The sequence below is a fragment of the Ascaphus truei genome, chromosome 1 (genome assembly GCF_040206685.1).
Source record: "Ascaphus truei isolate aAscTru1 chromosome 1, aAscTru1.hap1, whole genome shotgun sequence".
NCBI lineage: Eukaryota > Metazoa > Chordata > Amphibia > Anura > Ascaphidae > Ascaphus > Ascaphus truei.
The window spans coordinates 553,103,249-553,116,617 of NC_134483.1; the positions used below are offsets into that span (position 1 = coordinate 553,103,249).

Below are 13,369 nucleotides of genomic sequence, written 5' to 3' on the forward strand. Positions count from 1 at the left end.
ACTACTCACAGGGTGTTACAGATAAGGGGGAGTGAGAGACCCCTTACCTAACACAGGGAGATAGGATATATATCATACTCACCCCCCCCCCCTCACCTAACTACTTACAGGGCGTTACAGATAAGCATGAGTGAGAGACCCCTTACCTAACACAGGGAGATAGGGTATATATCATACTCACCCCCCCCCCTCACCTAACTACTCACAGGGCGTTACAGATAAGGGGGAGTGAGAGACCCCTTACCTAACACAGGGAGATAGGGTGTATATCATACTCACCCCCCCCCCCTCACCTAACTACTCACAGGGTGTTACAGATAAGGGGGAGTGAGAGACCCCTTACCTAACACAGGGAGATAGGGTATATATCATACTCACCCCCCCCCCTCACCTAACTACTCACAGGGCGTTACAGATAAGGGGGAGTGAGAGACCCCTTACCTAACACAGGGAGATAGGGTATATATCATACTCAGCCCCCCCCCCCTCACCTAACTACTCACAGGGTGTTACAGATAAGGGGGAGTGAGAGACCCCTTACCTAACACAGGGAGATAGGGTATATATCATACTCACCCCCCCCCCCCTCACCTAACTACTCACAGGGCGTTACAGATAAGGGGGAGTGAGAGACCCCTTACCTAACACAGGGAGATAGGATATATATCATACTCAACCCCCCCTCACCTAACTACTCACAGGGCGTTACAGATAAGGGGGGAGTGAGAGACCCCTTACCTAACACAGGGAGATAGGGTATATATCATACTCACCCCCCCCCCTCACCTAACTACTCACAGGGCGTTACAGATAAGGGGGAGTGAGAGACCCCTTACCTAACACAGGGAGATAGGATATATCATACTCACCCCCCCCCCCTCACCTAACTACTCACAGGGCGTTACAGATAAGGGGGAGTGAGAGACCCCTTACCTAACACAGGGAGATAGGGTATATATCATACTCACCCCCCCCCCCTCACCTAACTACTCACAGGGTGTTACAGATAAGGGGGAGTGAGAGACCCCTTACCTAACACAGGGAGATAGGGTATATATCATACTCACCCCCCCCCCCTCACCTAACTACTCACAGGGCGATACAGATAAGGGGGAGTGAGGGACCCCTTACCTAACACAGGGAGATAGGGTATATATCATACTCACCCCCCCCCCCTCACCTAACTACTCACAGGGCATTACAGATAAGGGGGAGTGAGAGACCCCTTACCTAACACAGGGAGATAGGGTATATATCATACTCACCCCCCCCCCTCACCTAACTACTCACAGGGCGTTACAGATAAGGGGGAGTGAGAGACCCCTTACCTAACACAGGGAGATAGGGTATATATCATACTCACCCCCCCCCTCACCTAACTACTCACAGGGTGTTACAGATAAGGGGGAGTGAGAGACCCCTTACCTAACACAGGGAGATAGGGTATATATCATACTCACCCCCCCCTCACCTAACTACTCACAGGGCGTTACAGATAAGGGGGAGTGAGAGACCCCTTACCTAACACAGGGAGATAGGGTATATATCATACTCACCCCCCCCTCACCTAACTACTCACAGGGCGTTACAGATAAGGGGGGGTGAGAGACCCCTTACCTAACACAGGGAGATAGGGTATATATCATACTCAACCCCCCCCCCCTCACCTAACTACTCACAGGGCGTTACAGATAAGGGGGAGTGAGAGACCCCTTACCTAACACAGGGAGATAGGGTATATATCATACTCACCCCCCCCCCTCACCTAACTACTCACAGGGCGTTACAGATAAGGGGGAGTGAGAGACCCCTTACCTAACACAGGGAGATAGGATATATATCATACTCACCCCCCCCCCCCCTCACCTAACTACTCACAGGGCGTTACAGATAAGGATGAGTGAGAGACCCCTTACCTAACACAGGGAGATAGGGTATATATCATACTCACCCCCCCCCCTCACCTAACTACTCACAGGGCGTTACAGATAAGGGGAGTGAGAGACCCCTTACCTAACACAGGGAGATAGGGTGTATATCATACTCACCCCCCCCCCTCACCTAACTACTCACAGGGTGTTACAGATAAGGGGGAGTGAGAGACCCCTTACCTAACACAGGGAGATAGGGTATATATCATACTCACCCCCCCCCCCTCACCTAACTACTCACAGGGCGTTACAGATAAGGGGGAGTGAGAGACCCCTTACCTAACACAGGGAGATAGGATATATATCATACTCACCCCCCCCCCCCTCACCTAACTACTCACAGGGCGTTACAGATAAGGGGGAGTGAGAGACCCCTTACCTAACACAGGGAGATAGGGTATATATCATACTCACCCCCCCCCCTCACCTAACTACTCACAGGGCGTTACAGATAAGGGGGAGTGAGAGACCCCTTACCTAACACAGGGAGATAGGATATATATCATACTCACCCCCCCCCCCCTCACCTAACTACTCACAGGGCGTTACATATAAGGGTGAGTGAGAGACCCCTTACCTAACACAGGGAGATAGGGTATATATCATACTCAGCCCCCCCCCCCTCACCTAACTACTCACAGGGTGTTACAGATAAGGGGGAGTGAGAGACCCCTTACCTAACACAGGGAGATAGGGTATATATCATACTCACCCCCCCCCTCACCTAACTACTCACAGGGCGTTACAGATAAGGGGGAGTGAGAGACCCCTTACCTAACACAGGGAGATAGGATATATATCATACTCACCCCCCCCCCCTCACCTAACTACTCACAGGGCGTTACAGATAAGGGGGGAGTGAGAGACCCCTTACCTAACACAGGGCGATAGGGTATATATATATACTCACCTCCCCCCTCACCTAACTACTCACAGGGCGTTACAGATAAGGGGGAGTGAGAGACCCCTTACCTAACACAGGGAGATAGGATATATATCATAATCAACCCCCCCTCACCTAACTACTCACAGGGCGTTACAGATAAGGGGGAGTGAGAGACCCCTTACCTAACACAGGGAGATAGGATATATCATACTCACCCCCCCCCCCTCACCTAACTACTCACAGGGCGTTACAGATAAGGGGGAGTGAGAGACCCCTTACCTAACACAGGGAGATAGGGTATATATCATACTCACCCCCCCCCCTCACCTAACTACTCACAGGGTGTTACAGATAAGGGGGAGTGAGAGACCCCTTACCTAACACAGGGAGATAGGGTATATATCATACTCACCCCCCCCCCTCACCTAACTACTCACAGGGCGTTACAGATAAGGGGGAGTGAGGGACCCCTTACCTAACACAGGGAGATAGGGTATATATCATACTCACCCCCCCCCCCCCTCACCTAACTACTCACAGGGCATTACAGATAAGGGGGAGTGAGAGACCCCTTACCTAACACAGGGAGATAGGGTATATATCATACTCACCCCCCCCCCCCCCTCACCTAACTACTCACAGGGCGTTACAGATAAGGGGGAGTGAGAGACCCCTTACCTAACACAGGGATATAGGGTATATATCATACTCACCCCCCCCCTCACCTAACTACTCACAGGGTGTTACAGATAAGGGGGAGTGAGAGACCCCTTACCTAACACAGGGAGATAGGGTATATATCATACTCACCCCCCCCCCTCACCTAACTACTCACAGGGCGTTACAGATAAGGGGGAGTGAGAGACCCCTTACCTAACACAGGGAGATAGGGTATATATCATACTCACCCCCCCCCCCTCACCTAACTACTCACAGGGCGTTACAGATAAGGGGGAGTGAGAGACCCCTTACCTAACACAGGGAGATAGGGTATATATCATACTCACCCCCCCCCTCACCTAACTACTCACAGGGCGTTACAGATAAGGGGGAGTGAGAGACCCCTTACCTAACACAGGGAGATAGGCTATATATCATACTCACCCCCCCTCACCTAACTACTCACAGGGTGTTACAGATAAGGGGGAGTGAGAGACCCCTTACCTAACACAGGGAGATAGGGTATATATCATACTCACCCCCCCCCCTCACCTAACTACTCACAGGGTGTTACAGATAAGGGGGAGTGAGAGACCCCTTACCTAACACAGGGAGATAGGGTATATATCATACTCACCCCCCCCCCCTCACCTAACTACTCACAGGGCGTTACAGATAAGGGGGAGTGAGAGACCCCTTACCTAACACAGGGAGATAGGGTATATATCATACTCACCCCCCTCCCCCCTCTCCTAACTACTCACAGGGCGTTACAGATAAGGGGGAGTGAGAGACCCCTTACCTAACACAGGGAGATAGGGTATATATCATACTCACCCCCCCCCCCTCCCCCTCACCTAACTACTCACAGGGTGTTACAGATAAGGGGGAGTGAGAGACCCCTTACCTAACACAGGGAGATAGGGTATATACAGTATCATACTCACCCCCCCCCCTCACCTGACTACTCACAGGGTGTTACAGATAAGGGGGAGTGAGAGACCCCTTACCTAACACAGGGAGATAGGGTATATATCATACTCACCCCCCCCCCCCTCACCTAACTACTCACAGGGCGTTACAGATAAGGGGGAGTGAGAGACCCCTTACCTAACACAGGGAGATAGGATATATATCATACTCACCCCCCCCCCCCCCCCCTCACCTAACTACTCACAGGGCGTTACAGATATGGGGGAGTGAGAGACCCCTTACCTAACACAGGGAGATAGGATATATATCATACTCACCCCCCCCCCCCTCACCTAACTACTCACAGGGCGTTACAGATATGGGGGAGTGAGAGACCCCTTACCTAACACAGGGAGATAGGGTATATATCATACTCACCCCCCCCCCCTCACCTAACTACTCACAGGGTGTTACAGATAAGGGGGAGTGAGAGACCCCTTACCTAACACAGGGAGATAGGATATATATCATACTCACCCCCCCCCCCCTCACCTAACTACTCACAGGGCGTTACAGATAAGGGGGAGTGAGAGACCCCTTACCTAACACAGGGAGATAGGATATATATCATACTCACCCCCCCCCCCTCACCTAACTACTCACAGGGCGTTACAGATAAGGGGGAGTGAGAGACCCCTTACCTAACACAGGGAGATAGGGTATATATCATACTCACCTCCCCCCTCACCTAACTACTCACAGGGCGTTACAGATAAGGGGGAGTGAGAGACCCCTTACCTAACACAGGGATATAGGGTATATATCATACTCACCCCCCCCCCTCACCTAACTACTCACAGGGTGTTACAGATAAGGGGGAGTGAGAGACCCCTTACCTAACACAGGGAGATAGGGTATATATCATACTCACCCCCCCCCTCACCTAACTACTCACAGGGCGTTACAGATAAGGGGGAGTGAGAGACCCCTTACCTAACACAGGGAGATAGGGTATATATCATACTCACCCCCCCCCCTCACCTAACTACTCACAGGGCGTTACAGATAAGGGGGAGTGAGAGACCCCTTACCTAACACAGGGAGATAGGGTATATATCATACTCACCCCCCCCCTCACCTAACTACTCACAGGGCGTTACAGATAAGGGGGAGTGAGAGACCCCTTACCTAACACAGGGAGATAGGCTATATATCATACTCACCCCCCCTCACCTAACTACTCACAGGGTGTTACAGATAAGGGGGAGTGAGAGACCCCTTACCTAACACAGGGAGATAGGGTATATATCATACTCACCCCCCCCCCTCACCTAACTACTCACAGGGTGTTACAGATAAGGGGGAGTGAGAGACCCCTTACCTAACACAGGGAGATAGGGTATATATCATACTCACCCCCCCCCCCCTCACCTAACTACTCACAGGGCGTTACAGATAAGGGGGAGTGAGAGACCCCTTACCTAACACAGGGAGATAGGGTATATATCATACTCACCCCCCCTCCCCCCTCTCCTAACTACTCACAGGGCGTTACAGATAAGGGGGAGTGAGAGACCCCTTACCTAACACAGGGAGATAGGGTATATATCATACTCACCCCCCCCCCCCTCCCCCTCACCTAACTACTCACAGGGTGTTACAGATAAGGGGGAGTGAGAGACCCCTTACCTAACACAGGGAGATAGGGTATATACAGTATCATACTCACCCCCCCCCCTCACCTGACTACTCACAGGGTGTTACAGATAAGGGGGAGTGAGAGACCCCTTACCTAACACAGGGAGATAGGGTATATATCATACTCACCCCCCCCCCCTCACCTAACTACTCACAGGGCGTTACAGATAAGGGGGAGTGAGAGACCCCTTACCTAACACAGGGAGATAGGATATATATCATACTCACCCCCCCCCCCCCCCTCACCTAACTACTCACAGGGCGTTACAGATATGGGGGAGTGAGAGACCCCTTACCTAACACAGGGAGATAGGATATATATCATACTCACCCCCCCCCCCCTCACCTAACTACTCACAGGGTGTTACAGATAAGGGGGAGTGAGAGACCCCTTACCTAACACAGGGAGATAGGATATATATCATACTCACCCCCCCCCCCCCCCTCACCTAACTACTCACAGGGCGTTACAGATAAGGGGGAGTGAGAGACCCCTTACCTAACACAGGGAGATAGGATATATATCATACTCACCCCCCCCCCCCTCACCTAACTACTCACAGGGCGTTACAGATAAGGGGGAGTGAGAGACCCCTTACCTAACACTTGGAGATAGGGTATATATCATACTCACCTCCCCCCTCACCTAACTACTCACAGGGCGTTACAGATAAGGGGGAGTGAGAGACCCCTTACCTAACACAGGGATATAGGGTATATATCATACTCACCCCCCCCCTCACCTAACTACTCACAGGGTGTTACAGATAAGGGGGAGTGAGAGACCCCTTACCTAACACAGGGAGATAGGGTATATATCATACTCACCCCCCCCCCTCACCTAACTACTCACAGGGCGTTACAGATAAGGGGGAGTGAGAGACCCCTTACCTAACACAGGGAGATAGGGTATATATCATACTCACCCCCCCCCCTCACCTAACTACTCACAGGGCGTTACAGATAAGGGGGAGTGAGAGACCCCTTACCTAACACAGGGAGATAGGGTATATATCATACTCACCCCCCCCCCTCACCTAACTACTCACAGGGCGTTACAGATAAGGGGGAGTGAGAGACCCCTTACCTAACACAGGGAGATAGGCTATATATCATACTCACCCCCCCTCACCTAACTACTCACAGGGTGTTACAGATAAGGGGGAGTGAGAGACCCCTTACCTAACACAGGGAGATAGGGTATATATCATACTCACCCCCCCCCCTCACCTAACTACTCACAGGGTGTTACAGATAAGGGGGAGTGAGAGACCCCTTACCTAACACAGGGAGATAGGGTATATATCATACTCACCCCCCCCCCCTCACCTAACTACTCACAGGGCGTTACAGATAAGGGGGAGTGAGAGACCCCTTACCTAACACAGGGAGATAGGGTATATATCATACTCACCCCCCTCCCCCCTCTCCTAACTACTCACAGGGCGTTACAGATAAGGGGGAGTGAGAGACCCCTTACCTAACACAGGGAGATAGGGTATATATCATACTCACCCCCCCCCCTCCCCCTCACCTAACTACTCACAGGGTGTTACAGATAAGGGGGAGTGAGAGACCCCTTACCTAACACAGGGAGATAGGGTATATACAGTATCATACTCACCCCCCCCCTCACCTGACTACTCACAGGGTGTTACAGATAAGGGGGAGTGAGAGACCCCTTACCTAACACAGGGAGATAGGGTATATATCATACTCACCCCCCCCCCCTCACCTAACTACTCACAGGGCGTTACAGATAAGGGGGAGTGAGAGACCCCTTACCTAACACAGGGAGATAGGATATATATCATACTCACCCCCCCCCCCCCTCACCTAACTACTCACAGGGCGTTACAGATATGGGGGAGTGAGAGACCCCTTACCTAACACAGGGAGATAGGATATATATCATACTCACCCCCCCCCCCTCACCTAACTACTCACAGGGTGTTACAGATAAGGGGGAGTGAGAGACCCCTTACCTAACACAGGGAGATAGGATATATATCATACTCACCCCCCCCCCCCTCACCTAACTACTCACAGGGCGTTACAGATAAGGGGGAGTGAGAGACCCCTTACCTAACACAGGGAGATAGGATATATATCATACTCACCCCCCCCCCCTCACCTAACTACTCACAGGGCGTTACAGATAAGGGGGAGTGAGAGACCCCTTACCTAACACAGGGAGATAGGGTATATATCATACTCACCTCCCCCCTCACCTAACTACTCACAGGGTGTTACAGATAAGGGGGAGTGAGAGACCCCTTACCTAACACAGGGAGATAGGATATATATCATTCTCACCCCCCCCCTCACCTAACTACTCACAGGGCGTTACAGATAAGGGGGAGTGAGAGACCCCTTACCTAACACAGGGAGATAGGATATATATCATACTCACCCCCCCCCCCTCACCTAACTACTCACAGGGCGTTACAGATAAGGGGGAGTGAGAGACCCCTTACCTAACACAGGGAGATAGGATATATATCATACTCACCCCCCCCCCCCTCACCTAACTACTCACAGGGCATTACAGATAAGGGGGGAGAGACCCCTTACCTAACACAGGGAGATAGGGTATATATCATACTCACCCCCCCCCCCCTCACCTAACTACTCACAGGGCGTTACAGATAAGGGGGAGTGAGAGACCCCTTACCTAACACAGGGAGATAGGATATATATCATACTCACCCCCCCCCCTCACCTAACTACTCACAGGGCGTTACAGATAAGGGGGAGTGAGAGACCCCTTACCTAACACAGGGAGATAGGGTATATATCATACTCACCCCCCCCCTCACCTAACTACTCACAGGGCGTTACAGATAAGGGGGAGTGAGAGACCCCTTACCTAACACAGGGAGATAGGGTATATATCATACTCAACCCCCCCTCACCTAACTACTCACAGGGTGTTACAGATAAGGGGGAGTGAGAGACCCCTCCCTAATACAGGGAGATAGGATATATATCATACTCACCCCCCCCCTCACCTAACTACTCACAGGGCGTTACAGATAAGGGGGAGTGAGAGACCCCCTACCTAACACAGGGAGATAGGATATATATCATACTCACCCCCCCCCTCACCTAACTACTCACAGGGCGTTACAGATAAGGGGGAGTGAGAGACCCCTTACCTAACACAGGGAGATAGGGTATATATCATACTCACCCCCCCCCCCTCACCTAACTACTCACAGGGCGTTACAGATAAGGGGGAGTGAGAGACCTCTTACCTAACACAGGGAGATAGGATATATATCATACTCACCCCCCCCCCCCCCTCACCTAACTACTCACAGGGCGTTACAGATAAGGGGGAGTGAGAGACCCCTTACCTAACACAGGGAGATAGGATATATATCATACTCACCCCCCCCCCTCACCTAACTACTCACAGGGCGTTACAGATAAGGGGGAGTGAGAGACCCCTTACCTAACACAGGGAGATAGGGTATATATCATACTCACCCCCCCCCTCACCTAACTACTCACAGGGCGTTACAGATAAGGGGGAGTGAGAGACCCCTTACCTAACACAGGGAGATAGGGTATATATCATACTCACCTCCCCCCTCACCTAACTACTCACAGGGTGTTACAGATAAGGGGGAGTGAGAGACCCCTTACCTAACACAGGGAGATAGGGTATATATCATACTCACCTCCCCCCTCACCTAACTACTCACAGGGCGTTACAGATAAGGGGGGAGTGAGAGACCCCTTACCTAACACAGGGAGATAGGGTATATATCATACTCACCCCCCCCCCTCACCTAACTACTCACAGGGCGTTACAGATAAGGGGGAGTGAGAGACCCCTTACCTAACACAGGGAGATAGGATATATATCATACTCACCCCCCCCCCCCTCACCTAACTACTCACAGGGCGTTACAGATAAGGGGGAGTGAGAGACCCTTTACCTAACACAGGGAGATAGGGTATATATCATACTCACCCCCCCCCCTCACCTAACTACTCACAGGGCGTTACAGATAAGGGGGAGTGAGAGACCCCTTACCTAACACAGGGAGATAGGGTATATATCATACTCACCCCCCCCCCCCCCCCTCACCTAACTACTCACAGGGTGTTACAGATAAGGGGGGAGTGAGAGACCCCTTACCTAACACAGGGAGATAGGGTATATATCATACTCACCCCCCCCTTCACTCCCTCACCCGCCATGTGAGTCCTGAGTATAACAGTCACACAGGGACCCGCCATGTCAGTGCTGAGTATAGCAACTCACACTGTCACATAGTTACTGTGTATAAGATTATACACACACAGTGACACACTAACTCACATATACCGGTACACAGGCACAGTGACACACCATGACACATACTCACAGCGTGACACACACACACTCACAGCGTGACACACACACATGCACACACTGTGACACCATGACACACACACACTCAGTGTGACACACACACACACTGTGACACACCATGACACACACACACGCTGTGACACACCATGACACACACACTCAGCGTGACACACACACACGCTGTGACACACCATGACACACACACACACTCAGCGTGACACACACACACACACGCTGTGACACACCATGACACACACTGTGTGACGCACACGCTGTGACACACCATGACACACACACACACGCTGTGACACACCATGACACACACACACTCAGTGTGACACACACACACGCTGTGACACACCATGACACACACACTCACACTCAGCGTGACACACACACACACGCTGTGACACACCATGACACACACACTCAGCGTGACACACACACACACTGTGACACACCATGACACACACACACTCTGTGACACACCATGACACACACACACGCACACGCTGTGACACACCATGACACACACACACGCTGTGACACACCATGACACACACACTCAGCGTGACACACACACACTCTGTGACACACCATGACACACACACACGCACACGCTGTGACACACAGTGTCGCTCCTGTCCCCGCCGCAGTGTGTGTGATGTGTGATGTGCAGCAGAGACTGGTGAATCCTGAGCTTCTCCTGGGAGGACACGAGAGCCGGAGAGCAGCGCCCAGCAGAGCGCCCAGCAGTGGGGGAGGCCCGCAGACGCTCCGAGTACTCAGGTACCCGCAATACTCCGTGTCACCTGGAGGGACTGTGTATCATGGAGGGGGAGGGGTGCCGCAGGGGGTGTGTGTCAGTGCTGTGTCCCCACAGGGGGTGTGTCACTGCTGTGTCCCCGCAGGGGGTGTGTCACTGCTGTGTCCCCGCAGGGGGTGTGTGTCACTGCTGTGTCCCCGCAGGGTGTGTGTCACTGCTGTATCCCCGCAGGGGGTGTGTGTCACTGCTGTGTCCTGTGTCACACAGGGCTGTGTACCCGCAGGGGGTGTGTGTCACTGCTGTGTCCCCGCTGGGGGTGTGTGTCATTGCTGTGTCCCCGCAGGGTGTGTGTCACTGCTGTGTCCCTGCAGGGTGTGTGTGTCAGGGCTGTGTCCCCGCAGGGGGTGTGTGTCACTGCTGTGTACCCGCAGCGTGTGTGTGTTATTGCTGTGTCCCCGCAGGTGGTGTGTGTCACTGCTGTGTCCCCGCAGGGGGTGTGTGTCACTGCTGTGTCCCCGCAGGGTGTGTGTGTCATTGCTGTGTCCCCGCAGGGGGTGTGTGTCACTGCTGTGTCCCCGCAGGTGGTGTGTGTCACTGCTGTGTCCCCGCAGGGGGTGTGTGTCACTGCTGTGTCCCCGCAGGGTGTGTGTGTCATTGCTGTGTCCCCGCAGGGTGTGTGTGTCACTGCTGTGTCCCCGCAGGGGGTGTGTGTCACTGCTGTGTCCCCGCAGGGGGTGTGTGTCACTGCTGTGTCCCCGCAGGGGGTGTGTGTCACTGCTGTGTCCCCGCAGGGTGTGTGTGTCATTGCTGTGTCCCCGCAGGGGGTGTGTGTCACTGCTGTGTCCCCGCAGGGGGTGTGTGTCACTGCTCTGTCCCCGCAGGGGGTGTGTCACTGCTGTGTCCCCGCAGGGGGTGTGTGTCACTGCTGTGTCCCCGCAGGGTGTGTGTGTCACTGCTGTGTCCCCGCAGGGGGTGTGTGTCACTGCTGTGTCCCCGCAGGGTGTGTGTTTCACTGCTGTGTCCTCGCAGGGTGTGTGTGTCAGTGCTGTGTCCCTGCAGGGTGTGTGTGTCACTGCTGTGTCCCCGCAGGGGGTGTGTGTCACTGCTGTGTCCCCGCAGGGTGTGTGTGTCACTGCTGTGTCCCCGCAGGGGGTGTGTGTCACTGATGTGTCCCCACAGGGTGTGTGTGTCACTGCTGTGTCCCCGCAGGGGGTGTGTGTCACTGCTGTGTCCCCGCAGGGTGTGTGTTACTGCTGTGTCCCCGCAGGGGGGTGTGTCACTGCTGTGTCCTGTGTCACACGGAGCTGTGTCTCCGCAGGGTGTGTGTGTCAGGGCTGTGTCCTGTGTCCCCGCAGGGTGTGTGTGTCACTGCTGTGTCCCCGCAGGGTGTGTGTCACTGCTGTGTCCACGCAGGGTGTGTGTGTCACTGCTGTGTCCCCGCAGGGGGTGTGTGTCACTGCTGTGTCTCCGCAGGGTGTGTGTGTCACTGCTGTGTCCCCGCAGGGTGTGTGTTACTGCTGTGTCCCCGCAGGGGGGTGTATCACTGCTGTGTCCTGTGTCACACGGAGCTGTGTCTCCGCAGGGTGTGTGTGTCAGGGCTGTGTCCTGTGTCCCCGCAGGGTGTGTGTGTCACTGCTGTGTCCCCGCAGGGTGTGTGTCACTGCTGTGTCCCCGCAGGGTGTGTGTGTCACTGCTGTGTCCCCGCAGGGGGTGTGTGTCACTGCTGTGTCCCCGCAGGGTGTGTGTGTCACTGCTGTGTCCCTGCAGGGCGTGTGTGTCACTGCTGTGTCTCCGCAGGGTGTGTGTGTCAGGGCTGTGTCCAGTGTCCCCGCAGGGTGTGTGTGTCACTGCTGTGTCCCCGCAGGGTGTGTGTCACTGCTGTGTCCCCGCAGGGGGTGTGTGTCACTGCTGTGTCCCCGCAGGGGGTGTGTGTCACTGCTGTGTCCCCGCAGGGGGTGTGTGTCACTGCTGTGTCCCCGCAGGGGGTGTGTGTCACTGCTGTGTCCCCGCAGGGGGTGTGTGTCACTGCTCTGTCCCCGCAGGGGGTGTGTCACTGCTGTGTCCCCGCAGGGGGTGTGTGTCACTGCTGTGTCCCCGCAGGGTGTGTGTGTCACTGCTGTGTCCCCGCAGGGGGTGTGTGTCACTGCTGT

The 13,369-nt window shown here is 53.8% G+C and overlaps 1 protein-coding gene across 1 annotated transcript in view; it reads left to right on the forward strand.

The window, feature by feature from the left end:
- The window catches only part of M1AP (meiosis 1 associated protein), a 141,076-nt gene that overhangs the window by 73,813 nt on the left and 53,894 nt on the right, over window positions 1–13,369 (forward strand). The window contains exon 2 of the mRNA XM_075571739.1: window positions 11,110–11,242. Coding sequence (XP_075427854.1) covers window positions 11,110–11,242 — 133 coding nt within the window. The remainder of the gene's footprint in view (window positions 1–11,109; window positions 11,243–13,369) is intronic.